Genomic DNA, 18814 nt, shown 5'->3' with positions numbered 1-18814 from the left:
AAATACACACATAATTCCAGAAATATGGAAAATGTGTTCTTTCACAACAGTAAAGCTCTATAACATAATCAATTATAAAGGCAGAACTGTACTTCAACAACCATGTGCACTATATAGAAATAATAGCTTGGCTGAACCAGAACTTGTATTTGTTGAAGGTACTTCAGGAAAGGAATATAAAGGAGGTACTTATTACAGAAACTGGAGGTTTTATTACAGACCCACAGAGTTACACTTGGGCACAGAAAAGAAAATAGCAATATTATTAGAGAGATAAGTATTACTGGGAAACGTTATAAAGACATACTGTACAAGTAGAGGCTTGTACAGAAACCAAAAGTTTTTCATGATGATGGCCAGGTTGGATGGAGCTTTGAGCAACCTGGTCTGTGGAAGGTGTCCCTGTCCATGGCAGGGGGCTGGAACAAGATGATCTTTAAGGTCCCTTCCAACCCCAACCATCCTGTGACTCTGTGATTCTATGATAAAGTCTAAACATCCTGCAGAAAATTATCAAGATTTTCTACTCAATCTTGTGAAGAGGAAAGAAACACATTTTACAGAACTATAACTTACTTCACTTTAAAAATTATTAAAAAGAAAAAAGAAAAGGAAAAGGTGGGAATCATCATCACTAAACACTTCCAGAAGCCAGGCTGAGAAATTCCGGAAGTAAAACAATTACACTGGAGGCTTCAAAAGCAAAGCAAAACAAAACAAAACCAAACCACCTTCCCCCAAGAAACAAAAAATAACCCACCACCAGTCTGGCCACGGGAAAACTGCCAGTCCTGCAGAGATGGGCTATTCAGAAATGAATAGAGAGAACTGACTGGAAACATTGGACGATTGGGGATCACCTGACAGAATTCCTCACCAACTGCATTTCCAACCATACACTGTTAAGAACGGTATTTTTTTTACTTAGCCTGCCCATTCTCTACACATGTTGTCCTACAAAAATACATTCCCAATGTGGGAGACAGTAAAAAGCAACCAAAATATAAAAAAAAAAAAAAACCCCAAAAACAAACAAAAAAAAATCAAAAAACCAGAATGTAATTAGTGTACTGAAACAACCAGAAACCTTTAAGATTACTGGAAAAAATTTTCTACAATCAACAGATGCAAACAGATTATAAAGAAGGTTAAGTGCATATTCAAAAACCAACTGACAAGAGTGCAAAGAAAGTGAAGAAATTTATTACTTATGACTAGAACATTATACATATTCATAAAAAAAATACTAAATGGCCTAAGTACTTCTTCCTTTTGAGACTGTGTCCCTGTTCCCAAATCTTACACAGAGATGGCCTATTATGTCCAGATTTATATCAACCAGAATGGGCAGAAAATTCCTAGAAGCAGTTCCAGGATTCATCCCTGATTATGTACATGCAGCTCAAACCAAGTTCCAGTGTTTCTTCCATGCAATAAATTAAGAGTCATAAGATCTATTTCTAATTTTGTAAATAAGGCTGAATTTTATTTTGGGAAATCACAACCACTATGACCCTAAATTCCTGTTTACATATGAGAAGAGAGCATTTAGCTTAGTGATTTTATTAACAGCTTACTGATATTTGTATATCTGATTATCTGTAAAACATTCCAAATATCTCAAATGAAGAGCAGCACAGACAAGATAAGCAGGCAGCTCCCATGGAAGCCAACAGAAAACAAAATCTGTATTTCTTCTTCTACAACTCAAATCATAACTATTCCCATATAACGAGTTTTAGGTGGCATCCATAGGTCTGCAAAGACCTGGATACTTTTTTTATGCTAAAGAAATATTTTAAAAATTCAAAAGTAACTGCATTTGAACAAGAAGGTGCACATCTTGCAGTTCTTAGTCAAGAATCTTTTCAAATTGTTAGGATTTTTTACTCTTTAGAAACCTCAGCATTTGACCAATAGATAAGATTCACAAGAAAAGCTTATAATAAAATCTCAGCTATAGGGAAATAATTTAATGATCAAAAGCAAACTGCAAGTGGAAAAAGATTTTTGCCTTTTTGACTATGCAATGCTCTTTTGTTGCCACTACACCAATTCTTTAATGCCATGGAAACTATCTGATAAATGTATTAGAAGCTCAAAAAATTTCATAATATTGAGGTAACAAAGCAATTGGTACTGTTGACAGAGAACTTCTGCTCTGAGCGCTTATTTTAAGAAGGAAAAAGCATCTAAAAATAAAATTCATACTTTGAAATGTTTTCCAAAAAAATATACAATAGTTGCAGAGAACATGAAAGTAACCCTCACTAATTATATTAAATCATAGGAAAACGTGGAAAGATGACAGGAAAAAAAACGACACCCTGAATTAGAAAAATGGGATACAAATGGTTTAACAATTAACAGTCTCACTTCTGGATGGTTTGCTTTGCCTAACTTCTGTATTTGTAATGAGGGCAACGATGCTGTGAGCTACATGCAAGTTTACTGTGCAATTTCTCATGATGCTAAACATGCATTTTTAAGACACACGATGTTTTTAATCATCTCTGTGTATGTTTTCATCCTCTGAACACTCCCCTACCCCTACAGACACCAGGCAGAAATACAAATGAGCTCCCCCTCCCCCGTTTGCAGGTAATACTGAAATTGCTCTGCTTTCACATGTCCAGCACTTACAATATTCTCTTTTTCCAGCCAAATGCTTTCTAACATTGCACTCCTGCTGTTCCACCTCTAGAGACTTCTAAGTAAAAAGAGCAGCTATACAAAATGAAAGCAAAATAGTCCTCCAATAAATAATACACCTATCCAACGCAGCTACAATCCTATTTTCCTCCACAGAACAAGCTCAATTTGAGGCACACCACAAACATGGTTAGCAAACCTGGGAGGGAATCTCAGGCACATAGATGGAATTACTCAATCTCAAAAAAGGGCCCTTCACCAGGACTGCTCTGTCACAAGCCAGTTACACCTAAGGCACCTGTCAGCCTGGGTAATACCAGCAGCCTCTTCAAAGTACAGCCAAAATCCATCATGCACTGCGAGATCCACCAGGGAAAAGCATGCAACCTTCAAAAAATGCATGTGAGAAACATACAGAAGAGGCAAAATGCAACTGTGCCACAACTCTCATGTGCAATTCCCATCCCATTCCTCTACGCTTGAAACAAAGGAGAAAACACTGGGCTTAAAGTATTGTATTGGACAATAGTCAGATTTTAAAAGATAATTTCAAATCAGATTTAGTCACAACGCAATAAATAAAAATACAATTAAATCATCTAAAAGTATAAGTCTTTACTGAAGGTAAACAGCAGTTTTTTGACTTGGGGCTTTTGGAAGCCTGAACTCGGCCCAGCAAAGCCTCAGAAGGAACACCTTGTTTTCCAAATACATTAAATGTTTGTTTACAAACAGATACCACACACACTTTTTTTTTTAAAAAATATGAGAGCAAAAACTTCATTTCTCTATACCTTTTTTTTCCCTGAAATGAGCAACACTGAAAATTCCAGTTGTTCTTATTCCATTTCCTAAATATCAGCTTATCCTTCAGACTTGTACAAAGCATCAAAACATAGCATCTCTCTTATTTTTCTTTCCCAAAATATTTTTATTACCAAAAGAACAACAACAAGGCTGGCATATCTATCTGTTTTTGCAATACAGGCGTGTATGCTCACAGAAGGAAACAGACTGCATTAAAACACTACCAAAACAAGCCATTTCACTATATGTGACTCTGCCCCTAGGGAAAGGAAGGAGAGCAGATAAGATGTGACAGATGTGTAGTCACGTCACTTAATACACTACTGGAAGGTGCTCAGATCATTATGGTGACAGGCAGAGTATAAAAACTTGCAAGGAATGGACCAAGCAGTTACCCAGTTTTCTGCATTCACGATTCTTGTAATCACAGATGATACTGAAGGCCATAAAGTGCTGTTGGAAATAAAGCAGCCTGACAATGTCAATATGCAATATATCCCAAAAAAAATTTTAAAAAGAAAATTGAAGGAAGCATAGCATGTATGTTTGTGTAAGCAAGACCCCTCCATGAAATACATCTAATGATTATGAATTAGAGGTCTGTCCTCTAAAAATTTCCCCTACTGAAATATTTCTGAAGAGGTTTAAATAAACCGGAAATTTACCCAAACCAGGAAGTTTATCAATTGCACATCTCCAAACTAAGTTCAGTTTTCTGAGACTTTAAAAAGCTACTTTGCTGGTATCTCTTCTCTGTTTGGGTTTAAAAGACAAAATTTTCCAGGATAAAACTGGAAATCATACAGTTACTGAACAGAAGGAACAGGACTGGTCACTTGTTGGAAGGTGAGTGCAGCCGTAAGAGTTAAAAAATAATCAGGACTTTGATGAAATTGGTCAAGAAAGGGATGAAAAACATAAGAGAAAATAATTTCCTCACTTCTTGCAGACTTAACAATCCTGAATGTTACAAATATTAATGTAGGTCAAGAATATTTCCAAACAGCAGCATGATTTTTAGCTGCCAGTGTCCCTTCTGCAGGGACCAACAGCTCTGCTGTTTAGAGCAACTGTTAGGCCCAAATCCCACAAATTAATCTGCACAGGTAGATCCCTGCCCCTCTGGGAATCGGCATTAAGGCAAAGAGGGAAAACCAACTCCCAGGATCACATTCTTAATTTGAAGCTGGACCACTGTAACTCATTATGACACTAATCATAAATGTCTCACCAACACTCTCTGCTCCCCATCTGTTTGTTTTATCTTATTACAGTTTTATATCTCAATCCTCAGGACTGGCTGCAGTAGTCAAATTAAGCACCTGGACACGCCTGTGTTTCTGCAAGGAGAGGTTCTCACTGTTTCACTTATGCTTGTGCCCATGCCTGGTTTACTCCCTGGATGGGACTACAGAATAGAGTGAAATAATTACAACATCAATTTCTTCATTTGTACAAATACAAATCCAAATGTTTTCTACTAATCCCATCGTTTAAGCCAAAGGATAAACTCCAGTCACCTTCCGAAATGCAGCAACTGGTATGAAACAACCTGCATATCAAAAATTACCTGAAAAAGTATAAAACTGAGCTTTAAAATTATGTGAAAGGAGTATTTGCTTCTTTATCATATTGTCACAAAACAACAAAAGAGTTCAACAACAAAAGAGAAAAAAATTTTTAAAATCACAGAATAACCTGAGTTGAAAGAAACCCACAAGATCATTGAAGTCCAACTCCTGGCCCTGCACAGGATCACCCAAAGAATCACAAATAATATTCACTGCAGACTACAAAGTCAAATCCAGTGGCACCAACCAACCCTAAACTGAGAAATACTGAATAAAGTATTTCTCAGGCACAGTGCACATTTCATTTGACTCAGGATATTCCATTTGTGTGTTCTTACAGAGAGCCACAGAAAGAAGCCCACAATATTGCAATGACAGCTCCAGCGGAACTAATCCTGGAATCCTACTTTTAATTAAATTTAAAGACACACATTAAGGCGAGAGATTTTTGGGGGTTTGTTGGTTTGGTTTTTTTTGCAACTACTGTATCCTTATGAGGTGGGGTTGAAAACTAACCCAAGTGCAGTTCCACGTTAGTTACATATTTCAATACTCTGATTAATATATTTGTCAAAGGAGGTAGATGAGAGAATGTGGGGAATATACTTGCCCAAAAAGGGACAGACTCAGTATTAAACATAATAAACTTCCTATTTTCCAGAATTATCAGCACCAGCCATGCCTATTTTCAGTACTTAAGGCAGAAATGAAGAATAGCAATGAAAAAAAATACACAGAAGTAAATAAACCATTTGAGATGTCAGTGTTGAAGACTCCTGAAAGGTGATTTCCCCTTCCTCACCAAACAGACATTCTGAGAGGTGCTTTTGACCCCTCAATTTGTACTGAAATTCAGTGACAACTAGAATTCAGGGGAAGCAGTCAAGGTGTCACAGAGATATTGGCATCCTTTTAAGAGCAGTATGCTGGATCATATTTTTCCTTCTCAAATTAGAGGTTAAATCTGCCAGCAGAAACTCAACCAGCATTGGGATATGCAAGATCTCAAAACAGCAGGGCCTTGCCTAAGACCAGATTGGCAGCATCCTTCCCCTTGGGAGGCTGCAGCTCATGGGACCTTTCCATTTCAAAATCCAGGAGAAGGCAGGACCTGGGAGCTATCCATGCACAAACGGTATGAGAGGGGATCCCACCTTCTCTCTTGCTGTAGGGGCTGCAGTTGGCACCATTATCACAGGGTGCAGATCCACACACCAAGGAAAGACACGAAAAACCAGCTTTCTTCAGCTCACAAGTCCATTTACCCTTACCAAAATTACTGCTGATTTATGTCAGCTGCTGAGAATTTACAAACCAGAACACTCTTGCAAAAAGCCTGAGAGCCTTGAAAATTTAAGTCACGGTAGGGGTTAACATCAGCATTTAAAACTTCCAAAAGTATTGCAAACAATTACCACGCCCTCAAGTCACAGATAAAAAATTTTGTAGAGCTTAAACACAAATATATCTGGCATGAAACATTTCTCAATGCCTGCAAAATTCCCCTGCAATTCCTGACAATAGAATATTTTGATTTTCAGAGTTGGTTGTAGAGCAAAAATTGTTTTGTTTATTAAAAACTGTGTTTGATCTTACCTTTTAGCAGAGGCAGGGGAGTTAACTCGATAGGCTTGCCCTGAGACCTGAACTGGGAGGAGCTTTGTGACCTCTTCTGTCTGGCTTTTCTGACGGACTTCCGAGAAAATCCGTCTACTTTATCCACTGATGGAGGAGTAGTTGGTGCTGAGGACATATCCCTACTGAAGGAAAGCACATGTTAAAAATGTGTTCCAAATGAGTGAAACAGGTGAAGATTAATCTAAACTTTCCAAGTATCTTCTTCCTGCACTGCTTCCCTGTTGACAACTCACACAGAGAAACTGTTGAGAGATCTAACCCATCTTATAGATGGAATAAACTTAATGGAACTTAATTATTACTGTAGTAATTCCTCTTGCTTTTTTTTTTAATCTCTGTCTCCCATTTGCCAAAAATTTCAGACCTAATGCTGATATCACTGCATTCAGAACTTCGTCAGAACAGAACTTCATACACCTGCAGGCCTGACTGTAGCTTTAAATTATGCACTCCTTGGGATGAAGTCATTTCAACTTACTCTTCTAAAGAAGGGTACACAAAAAGGTACAGATGGTTTTTTGGCATTAAGGTTACTCATATGCACAGGACAAAAAACACAGGACAGAACAAAAACTCCATTTATTTGCAACACCTACATACAAGATTTTATAGAAATTTAGGAAAGTATAGTAAAAAGCACTGCTATGCTTCACAATTTCACTAACACTGACAAACTGTGCATATTACTTCTTTATTCTCCACTTCAGAAACATTCAGTTATTTTCCTGTGAGTGCCTTTACATGCAGTTATTCCATGTCCTGGTATTTCTGGACAACGGGCAGCATGGTAGCAGTAACTGCTCTAAGGGCATGAGACAGACAAGGTTTGCAGGCAGAGGCAGAGAGCCAAAAAAGGCTTCTGCAAGCAAAAGTTTGTTTGTTTCCCAACTTCAGCTGGCCTAAGCAATAGGCATTTGCTTCTTCCTACAAAACCTGCCTTGGTGGTACTCCTGCAGCTGATTCTGTACCTCTAGCAAACACTGAATTACTGCATCCAGCTATTTTATTTACCAGTCTGGTCCTGTCTGTTAAAAAGGCCCATCAGAGCTTGATGAAATACATGAGTAATACTCAAGGGAGAGGAGACAGGAGGAATTCAGGCCTACACGTTACAAGCAGCTCGGTGCACAGTTAACTCCAGCAGCCTCATCTGCATTAATGACACGATCATTAACGAGGGCAGCTCTGTCGATTTCGGCCAGGACAGGCACCCGTGCAAAGTTAAGCATCGGCGTAAGCACTTGCAGGATCAGGGTCTTAGAGCATGTCCTTGGAAAGCATTACTCATCCGCAGTGTCTGTTGACTTCAATTACCAAAGTGACTCGTGTGCTACAAGAAGTTGATTCCACAACATACAGAACACTTTCGAGTACTTATTATTTTTATTGAAATTATCTGGTTACCCGTGTGCTTCGCAGGTTACTAAATCCACTGAAACAGGCATTATTTGGGTTTGTCTTTTGTAAGAAAAGCTTTCAAAAGCATGATTTGTTGCAACAGTGTAAACAAACTCCAAAAGATAAGAACTATTTAATGCAAAATTACATATAGGTGCACTGAAGCTATCAAAAATGGAGTATAAACTCCATAGCTTCTTCAAGGAAGCATGTGCAGCACCCAGAAGCTGAACTGTGCAGCTGGCATTACAATAATGAAAAAATCTTATTCCATCTTTTTGATTTCTCCTGAGGTATTCTTTCACTACCAGCTTAGGCTTTCTAAATATAATATACTATCAGCAACATGAACCCACACCTTAAACTGGTCTTGTTTATCACCCAGGCAAGGAAAAAAAAAAAAAAAAAAGCCACCATCACCAGGGCATTCAGGCCCCAGCCAAGATTAATAAATAAAAAAGTCAGATAAACTGGAATAGAATGGCCTGTACTTTAGTAACCCACTTCTAAGATTTCAACAGTCCGCCAAAAAACACACAAAGTTACCTGTTACATAAACCAAATTCTGAATATATCAGCAAAAATATATTCCCTAAACCTGAATCGGTTTGGCCCCATCTCATCTCATCAGAAAGCTTCCCCTCCTCATCACGTGCATCATTAAAGTGTAACCATCCCTGCAGAAATGTTTGCACGCTCTCTCCAAATTAAATTACAAAAAATAATAAAAATAGTAATAATGGACAGCGACTAAAGTAGATCACTTAAACTGCAGGATCATTGTGTCAGCAAGGAGCTTTACTGACACTTCTCCGCTGTAAATTTAGTAACAGTTTCCCTAACCTGCTTTATAAATTATTAAAATCTAATTCTAATTCAACAAGACTACATCCAGCCTAACAACCTTACAGTAAACACTGATCTTTTTTTCGCCGCTCCAAATGAACATTCGCTGCCCTGCATACACTATCACAGGGAAATACTCTGTTTCCACCAACAGTGGAGGGGAGGGGGGGCGGGGGGAATAAAGCCCGAGATTATTTATTGTGTGCGAGGGGGAAAGCTGCAAACCCGGCCACCGCTCCCTGCTTCCTCCGCTCTATTCCCCGAGTATTTTGGTAAATACGAAGCCACGCTCATCAGATCCGCCGGTCCTGGGGGTGGGGGGGGGTGGGGGGGGAAGTGAAAATACCGACGGCTATCGGCGGGGAGGGGAGCAGAGGCGCAATTATCCGCTCTCGGCTGTCATTTCCAGACGGGATCTCCGCAGCTGGAACATGTCCTCCCGCAGCCCCCCGCGCCTCCTCCTCCCGCACCGCCGGGCGGGCGATGGAGTTACCTTGACGCTCCTGGTAGAGAAGCCAGAGACGGAGGGAGGCGGCGGCGGCCTTGGCGGAGCGCGGCCGATGCCTGGCGGCGGCGGCGGCCCGAGTGCGGTTCTCGCCGGGCTCGGTCGCTGCCGCGGCGGCGCAGGAGCCCTGTAGGCCTCGGCCTCGGCGGCGGCGGCAGCGCGGCCTCCCCGGCGCAGGGCGGCGTCGGCGGCGGCGGGTTCAGGCGCGGGCGGCTCCGCTCAGTCCCGTGCACTCCCCGCTGCCTGCGGTGCTGCTGCCTCTTCACATTCCCGGAGAAGGGCCCTGCGAGGCGGGAGGGAGCCGAGCCGAGCCGAAGGGGAGCGGCGGGCGCGAGGGGGGGCAGTGCCGGGCAGGGCGGGGAGCGCTGCTGTTCCGCCGGCGGCTGGCGCGGGGGAGAGCGAACGGCGGGTCCCGGTGGGCGTCGGGGTCTCGCTCCTATTGTGGCTCTCAGCGGGCTCCGGCCATGGCACTCGCTCGCACGCACTCGCTCTCGCTCACAACCGAGCGCGCTGCTGCCACCGCCCCCCGCCCGCGGACCGCCCCCGACCGCCCACCGGAGCCGCCGCCGGGACGCGCCGCCTCAGTGGCGCCCGGAGCCGCCTTGGCCGCCGGGACCGCCGGGAAAGGGCCGCCCCCTCCCCCGGCAGCGCGGCCCCGCGGCCCCTCGCGTCCCTCGTCTTTCTCGCCCGCGCGTCGCTCGCATCCCTCGCCCGGGCGAGCGGCGGGGCCCGTCGGCTGAGCAGTAAAACCCGGCGCTGCTGAGGGGAAACCGCGCTCAGGCTGAGGTAAAGCCCCGTCGGAGCCTCTCGGGGGGCACAGAGCCGCTTCCCGGGGCGGACTGCGGGCGAGGGGCCGCGCTGGGTGCAGCCGGAGGGACCGACCCGGCAGTTCCCTGCTTTGGGAAGCAGCCATGCACCCCTCACTCTTTCCTGCTGCAGATCTTCATCCTTGGTTTCTTAGCCCAGTGTGTGATCGCTGTCTGCATCGCTTTTTTTTTTTTTTTTTTTTTTTTTTTTTTTTTTTGCCCCCAAGTATATTTATCTATACTTGGAACCAGGGACCAGCACAATGACTGCTTGTAGATATACCATAGTTAAATATCATAAATTTTGGCTAAATTTATCTACCCGATGGCTTGGTGTTTGATGGTTTTGGTTTGTTTGTTTTTGCTGTGGGTTTTCCCAAAATACCTCTAATGGCTACAGGGTAACGAAGCTGGGCAAGGATCTGCAGCACACAGGTCCTGTGAGGAGCAGCTGAGGGAGCTGGGGATGTTTAGTCTGGAGAAGAGGAGGCTCAGGGGTGATTTTAGTGCTCTGCAACTCCCTGAAAGGAGCCTGTAGTCAAGGTTCAGTCTCTTCTCTCTCAGACAAGTGAGAGAAGTGAAGGGACGCAGTAGGGGATGTCAGGGAACATCCCTGCTGAGCCGGGGGATGTTTAGGTTGGACACTGGAAAGAATATCTGTGTAGGAAGGGTAATTAGACATTGGAATGGGCTGCCCAGTGAGATCGGTGGGGTTACTGTCCCTGGAGGTGTTTAAGGAAAGACTCGATGTGCCATGGTCTGGTTGACAAGGTGGTGTTCAGTGATAGATCTCAGAGGTCTCTTCCAACCTAACTGATTGTGTGATTCTGTAATGGTGATAATATGAATGCTATGTTTTTTAAAAAGTTGACATCTGTGAGTAGCAGCCCTCCTATGTTAATATGACCAAATCCCTCTGATATACAGGGGTTTTTTTTTTAGGAAATTAGCTCAAAGGCAGTTTGAGAGCTGGTTGCTTTGGTGGGTCAGCCACATCCCTGCTGTTTGTGCAGGTACTGAATCCTCTCAACATTACTAACCCTGCAAAGGATATCTAGTTGCTGTCCTTCTCAGCTTCCTGACTCAGCTTTTGGCATAACGGAGGAAGTGAGACTGTGTCAAACTTGATTCAAAGTCATTTAAGCTGTTGTCAAACTGCTTTCAAAACTGCTAATTTTCAGCCAGTTCCCTGGTCCAGCTCCTGCTGAGGAGCCTAGTTAAACACTAGTTAAAAGCTCATGGCCACTGAAGTATAACTGTAATGGATGAGAGGGGTTTTGCTTCACATCTCTCAAAATGCCTCTTTATATCTTAAGATAAATGTCTCTCCTATTTTTTTTACCTATAGACAAAGCATTTTTCCTTCCTTTCAATCCTTCCTGGTGTGGCACAGTTTTAAACCTCTTAAGATGCTTATGTCTTCTCCTTGTGTTGTCTCAAAACCATTCACCTTTTTTTTTTTTAACTGTAGTGCCTGACATTAAGACTGGACATTACTAAAATTTGGGCCTCAGCAATGCCAGCATCTGCTGTCCTGCCTGCCACAGACCCCATTCCTGTTTCCACGTGCCAGTACAAATGCTTTTGAGTCAGTCTGATCTATTCACAATCTTGCTGACCTGTTTTACCCCCACATCCATTTCTGCTGACCTCCCAAGCCAGGTAGTTCTCCCTCAAGTAGACAGTAATGCTGCTTGAGAAATTATGTCCTGCAACAGCCCTAATGCTGTGCCTTCATTTTTATTTTATAATCAAGCAGCCAAGACATCTTTTAAAATGAAATTCCATCTGATGTTAAGTCAGAGAACTGTAGGAATTTGTCATCCTCTGTAAATCGATTGCACTTCTCGGGAGGATTGTATTTAAAAAAGCAAAACTAAGATTGAATTGTGCCACAGTTACAGGGTTGTGTAACTCTAAGTTTAAAAGAGTGTTTTGTATGTATTTTTAGACATTTAAAACTTTAAATTTTCTTAAACTAAACCAGCTAAAATAATCTAAATTCAAACAAGGGTGGAAAACAAAGAATGTGGGTTGGAGTTATACCAATATAAGATAAAATATGGCATAAACAGTGCAACCTCCCATTCGTGAGGGACAGAACCTGCACTTGTATGTGTTTTGCTGTTCCATGTGCTTAGTTTTGTTAGCTCAGAATTCCTCAGTTCTGCTCACTGTCCTGTGTGCTGCTTTTGATGTGAGCAGTGCAATGAGCAGCTCATAAAGCTACTGGCAGCACGCTCTGCAGAAGGGAGGTTCTTGCACAGCCTGATGGCTACACTGGCACTTTAGGTGCAGTTGAGCAAGTCATTTTGCATGATTGTACTTCAGTTTTCCTAGTATGGGATTAATCCATCTTTGTAAAACATCAAATATCTAAAACTGAAGCCTGTGATGTGGGTATATATTAAAATAACTGCCATAGTAGGGATAAAAATCACCAGTGCTGTCCAAGTCCACTGTCCAGTGCACACAGATGTTTTTACTCTTCATTCTGACTTTGTCTAATAACTACAGATTTAGTTCTTCAGTACAGCTGAACAAGCTCATAAATAATGCATTCAGCTAATTCATTTCTTAGATGGTCATCATGTAGTCTGGTTGGTCCATTTTGGCTGTGTAAAGCATTTTTATGATGTGTTTTATATCTGATGATGTTTGGACAGTAACAATCCAAGAAAAAAATACAGGCTTTATCAATGAATAAACAGAAATCTTACCTTTTCTTTATCATGTGGCCATCAGATTTTACGCAGTGGGCTTCCCATTTATTTCCTGGTCGCTTTCTTTTTTCTGCTTTAATCTGTGAAGTCCTCATCTGTGATGAGATTTCAGAGCACAACAGAAGATATGAATGTAAAAGTGCTGATGTTTCAAAGGGGTACTGTTACTAGTCCTTCTCCTACTCTCTGTTTAGCCTTGTATTTTGTAAAAATTGCTACTTTGAAAATAGTTATGTGAATCCCAAGCAGAGATGGAGAAGAACTGAGTACTGCAGGTGTTTTACATAGATGTGTATCTCTATAGGTTTATCTATGTGTTTGTATAAATACATGTAATACCAATTTGCAAGAATAAAAATTAACTTTCCTCAGATAAAAGTTCCCATGACCAACATCTCCCATAGAAGTGTGTGGGCATATATATGAAAATATGTGCACATTCAGTACCTGCAGCCCTTCCTGGAGAACTACAAGCACTAATAAATCCTTTTGATCAGTGTTTTTCCATTGCTATCAAAGGTACAAGACAAACCTATTCTTTTTAAAACTTACACTGCCTCACTTTCCTACAAAAGGGCTTTTTAAAAATAGCTGGAAAGGAATTTTCAGGGCCAGCTCCTCACCAGTTCAGCTCTGCTTTTTAGCACCCAGAAAATTGGAACAGCAGTCAAGAGCCCTCCAGAACAGAGATTTTTGTACCAGTGACTCAGATTTGTGCCACTTCACGTTTTTTTGTGTGTCTGGAGTTCCACTATAGACCATCTGTTATGGCCACCCAGGCAGGAATACAGGAGCTCTCATCCACATTGGCATTCTGCTCTTTGCAGAGCAGCTTATCAAACAGGATTGCTGCAGAGATACCACTGTGCAAGTCCTGCTGTATTGAGTGATAAACATAAATGGATCTAGCTGGAGCTTGTTTCACCTGGCACATGTGACATGTATTCGTCTGCAGGAAGGGTCACATAATGCTCCATAAAGGATCTCCTATATGTCAAAGGGAGCATTATCAGGGTACCATGGGATTAGTCCAGATATTCCCTGTTCCTATACTAGGAAGCAAGAAAAGACTTGATCTCCCCAGAGAACTAATTATTCAGACCATCAGGAAAAAGACCAGCCAAAGAAAGTGTTATGGAGGAAGAAGCAGAGCTGTTTGAAGAGGCAAATCAGCATCTGAACAAGGCTTTTCTGATACATCTTTTAACAAAAATGAGTACTGTGGAACACAGCATCAAAGTAACTGTCCTGCTCCATCCCTGGCATTGAAAGGGCACAATCTGAGACTTTTTTGTTTACTTTAGAATCCAATTCACATGTAGCAAGAAAGCATTCTGCTAAAGTCTGTTCACCCTGTAGCTGACTCCTGATTCATGTTTTTGGTTTTGGTGAGGAGTGGTGTGGCTTTTAGGCAGTGTTTGCAATTGCCATACCAAGTTTCTCTAATAATAAGCAAGTGCTTGTTTCAGCTTCCTCCTGCTCCTCCTCTATCAGCTGTGCCATGGCACTGTCAATGCCCTCAGGAACTGAATTCCTGGTGCGTGTGTGGGGTAAGCATTTTAGGGTCATAGACACAACTACCAGAATGGGAATTAATTCTTCCTCTCTGTTTATAGACACTGCGTCATTTGAGGTCTGTTTCTGTAGTCAACATGGCAAGATAAGTAGGAGCTTGCTCGCCTTGGCAGCTGGCTAGCTGCCTCCTCCAGCACAACACTGCTCTCACTTATTCCCCAATTCATGGGTTTGTTCCTGCTTTGTTCCCCTCCCCCAGCATCTTAAATTGCCTCCAGGCCCCAAGCACTCCTTTAAGCCAAGTTTTCTGAATTTTTTTGTTTGCTTTCCTTCGCTGCCTGTTTACCTCTTACCTTCCTCAGGCCTTGTGCTCCACTGCTGGGCCAACTCCCCTCCCCAACTGTCCCTGCCCGCCCCAACTGTCACCTACAACTGCCTCAGAAGGTTCTGGTGCTGCCCTTACCCACAGGGCAGCCTCTGGCTCCTGAAACTGCCTGGAAACAGCCACCTGTGTTACATGGTCCCCTGGGCCACTGGGGGACGTCAGAATTTCAAGGAGCTCAGCTTGTGCTCTTTGCTTTGTGATCAAGTCTCCTTTAAGTACCTGAAGGGAGCCTACAAGAAAGATGGAGAGGGATTTTTTTGGAGACCATATAGTGACAGGACAAGGGGGAATGGCTTCAAACTGAAAGAGGATAGGTTTAGATTATGTATTACAAAAAATTTCTTTACTGTGAGGATGCTGGCACAGGTTGTCCAGAGCAGCTGTGGCTACCCCATCCCTGGCAGTGTTCAAGGCCAGGTTGGAGCAGCCTGGCATGGTGGAAATTGTCCCTGCCCATGACATTGGGTTGGAACAAGATGGTCTTTCAGGTCTCCCTCAACCCAAACCATTCCTTGGTTCTGTCTCCTCAGTTATCTCTGCATTTAATGTATTACAAACCAATATATGCACTGCCATAAAACCATCCTCTTCAGGTGAGCACCTTCCATTGTGGCCCAGCTTCCTACTTACAACATCACCCTGGAAAAACCAAATGAGCAGAATACCCAGAATACCTGTGTGTGTGTGGTGCAGGGGCCCAGAAAGTGAGTGAACTGTAGCACTTTCAAATCTCACTGAAGCATCCCCAGCTCCCTCCCAAGCTTGGTACATCTCTGGTGATCAAAGCAGCAGTTGATAAAACTCTTGGATTTTTCCACAAGTGCAGAGACCCTGAGGATGGAGTAGGCTGAGACAGAGATGTCTCATTCTCTTTGTTGTAAAAGAGAACAGGCAAGTGTTCATGTTGTATTTTTGCAACCTCCTGTATCTCATGGTACAGCTTTAACCTATTGGATACTTTTTAAATTTTCAAATTACAGCAAAGTGTTCTATAGTCAGTGGCTCAGCTCAGCATTGTAAGGAATGCTTAACATCAGAGGGGGTCTAGCAGCACTTAAGTTTAAAACACAAGTCTTAATGGGTTCCAAATTTTGCAGTAGGGATGAGTAGATAGGTAGGACTGCCAAAATGGGAAGGATAGGATAAGAAAGGTAATAGGAGCATTTTCTAGAGTCTTCTGAGATGCACTGTCTGGTAAACAAATAGGATAATTTTGCCACTGAGAAAATTACATGAATTAGGAGATTGTAGTTCTGTCATGACCCTGTACAGGAATTTCAGATACCCTATAAATGACCAATAAGAAAGGACTTTGTGTGAGACAGGAACTGGAGTTGGGATCCAAAAGCTATAAATCCTAGAAAAAGGCAGAAATTCATTCGATTGAGATGGAAAATAGCAAAGAAATGCCTAAATAATCTCATGACTAAGCAGACCACACAAAAATAGATAACTGGAACAAGAACAAAACTGGTGTTCTTCTGTGCAAGCACTGGAAGTTTAACAACTTGAAGAGATGAGGATATCTCACTTTCAAGGAGCACTCTGGTAGGACTGATTTTTAGGAAACACTGAGAAGGAATAGCATTAAAGCCTCCCCCATACTTGGTGGCCAGAAGAGTTGAGGATGCCAAAGTTAGGAAAAGAATAGTATACCACTGTACAAATCCATTGTGCATCCTTCCTTATCTCTAACTTTCTGTAATTTAGAGAAAGTCAAGGAATAAGATGGCTTGGTACAATTCCTACAGAAGGAGAGGATTCACACACTGGTGATCTTGATCTCAGAGTTAGAAAAGCTTCATGCTGAATTTGACAAAGGTTTTTGAGATCTTCAGTGGAAGGGAGATGGGTGAATGAGTGAGTTATTTATCAAAACTGCTTTGTATTTTTTGTTCTTATGTTATCTGGCAAGGTGGAATATTGCAAGCTTCCACATCCTGTTAGGGAGGCAAAAAGTTTGAACAGGTTCAATAAAGCAAAATTTTAAAAACCAGATGCTCAAGGGCACTGAGGAGATTAAATTGTCCTCATATTTAATGGGCTGCTTTAATTGCAACATACATGACACATACACTATATTAGTGAGTGGAGAAGCCTATCTAAATACTAAATAAAAATGCACCACTATCAGCTTTAAAAGTCTGCTCTGTAGAGAAGTCTAGACACCAGATTTAGGATAAGATAGCTCAGTAAATACAGAAGAATTGGAACCAATATAAAATCTGTGATGTGGTAATATTTGGCATATTATCATTATGGAGTGGCTTCTTTGACATGCTGTGCAGTCCCCACACTTGGGGAATTTTCAACATTATCCAGTGTCAGGTGGGACCTGGAAGAATTTATAGCAAGAATCAATAGCCAAGACTTGAGTGAGAGCTGATCAAAAGCAGAGTTGAGATTTCCCTTTTTAAGAAGCAAGGAGAAGTTAAAACCACAATTTGCTGGGGCACCAAGTGGCACCAGAGGACACCTCTAGAAAATCTTTGTCTTAAGTGATATTTAGTACGTCCAAAGAAATTGTAGCTCCCACTTGAGCCATTTCAGCTCAAATACAAATAAATAAATATTTGAGAGAGTTGTATGCTTCTGAGTCATGTTTAGTTTTAAGATGCCTTGCCTTGGAGCAAATTAATTTCTAACTGCAATTCTATAGGTGTGCACCTCTACTTCATGTGCTAAAGGCCATCAAAAATACAATAGGCACTCAAATTCTAATATGGAAAGCTTTTAGTAAAATGGCTAATGAGAGCCCTTCAGACAAGCACTTCTCAACAAGTTTGTTTTAGAATAATTATAGTTTCTTGCAATTAGTGGCTTTTAATGATAGGCTGTTGAGACATTTTTTTTAGTTCCATAATCTTTGTAGAGTCTTTTGTTCCTGAAATTTTATCACCATCTTGATGCATGAGTGTAAGCTACTCCAGGGAAATGCTGTTCAATGCCTGCTTGAGTACAATTTTTAAATGTAATTTTTTGTCTTTTGTCTGATTTATAGCTAGGTCAAATTCATATTATGATCTTGGGTTCCTTCTTGAAAACTCACTGCATCTTCATTTAAGATCTTAAAGTGTTATGTAAGTCACATCCTGGGAGATGTGAAAATAGATTTTTTTTATCTTCTTCATAAAACATCCTTTCTGAGTTAATAAACTTTCCTCCAAAGTGCACTGATTTTCATCCAGAATTTCATTCCTTGACATTCAAACTGTTCTGATCCCATCAAATGTAATTCTACCCCCAGTGAAAACTACCTCAGGCCTTCTCCCAGCGTGATCCAGGGATTTTTCTTTGGGATGTTACAGAAGTTGCACACCACCATTCTGATACACAACAGTGAATACACTTTGGAGACTTTTTTCAGAATTCCTGGTAGCATTGCAACTCAGCAAACTGGTTTGATACGTCTGTGTAAGCAATTTAACTTGTCCCCTGTTCCCTCACTGCTTTGCTTCTGACAAATTGACAGAATTCTGACAAATACACTCACCAAAGCTTTCATACAGTGCCTGTTATCCCATTCAAATGCTTTCTTCACAGAAAATGCCAGTAGTTTTAGTCCTGCTGGTGAGCATCCACAGGATATTTCAACCTCAATGCCACATATGCAGAATGTTTTATTTTTGTTGCAAAAATATTTGCCACCTGAAATATTCTCCACTTATTCAAGCTATTAGACAGAAATATAAGCAGGGTTGTCTGCTTTTGACAGAGATTTGCAAAAATCCTCATTACCTCCTGGGGAAAAAGGGTAAAAGACATTTGCAGAGAAAAGTGGGGCATCCGTTGTTGCTGCATGTTTAATTTTATTTGATTTACTATACTTAACTTTTTCCCTTGTTGGCAAGAACAGCCTTAGCTGCTGCTCATGCTGTTTGCCAGCACCTCCATCTGCATCTTTGGTTACTCTCGGGTTCGTTCTCCTGCATTTGCAGAATGCTGCTTGCATCCTCTGCTCCCATGGG

At 41.7% G+C, this 18814-nt stretch overlaps 2 protein-coding genes across 3 annotated transcripts in view; one reads left to right on the top strand and one right to left on the bottom strand.

Moving 5' to 3' along the window:
* The window catches only part of PPP2R5E (protein phosphatase 2 regulatory subunit B'epsilon), a 71551-nt gene extending 62010 nt beyond the window's left edge, over positions 1-9541 (bottom strand). The window contains exons 1-2 of one of the 2 annotated variants that reach the window (XM_059850508.1): positions 9406-9541; positions 6627-6790 (exon numbers count right to left, since the gene is read on the bottom strand). In XM_059850508.1, the coding sequence (XP_059706491.1) occupies positions 6627-6783 (157 nt within the window). In that variant the 5' untranslated portion in view covers positions 6784-6790; positions 9406-9541. The remainder of the gene's footprint in view (positions 1-6626; positions 6791-9405) is intronic. The other variant, XM_059850509.1, reaches the window with a different exon arrangement.
* LOC132328413 (collagen alpha-1(II) chain-like) lies at positions 7827-10164 on the top strand. The gene is made up of 2 exons (XM_059848231.1): positions 7827-7901; positions 9322-10164. Exons 1-2 carry the CDS (start codon positions 7827-7829, stop codon positions 10162-10164), a joined length of 918 nt encoding a protein of 305 aa, XP_059704214.1.
* Positions 10165-18814: the final 8650 nt, after the last annotated feature.

The sequence above is a fragment of the Haemorhous mexicanus genome, chromosome 6 (assembly GCF_027477595.1).
Source record: "Haemorhous mexicanus isolate bHaeMex1 chromosome 6, bHaeMex1.pri, whole genome shotgun sequence".
In the NCBI taxonomy this organism is placed as follows: domain Eukaryota; kingdom Metazoa; phylum Chordata; class Aves; order Passeriformes; family Fringillidae; genus Haemorhous; species Haemorhous mexicanus.
This window is presented reverse-complemented; position numbering and strand designations above follow the sequence as displayed.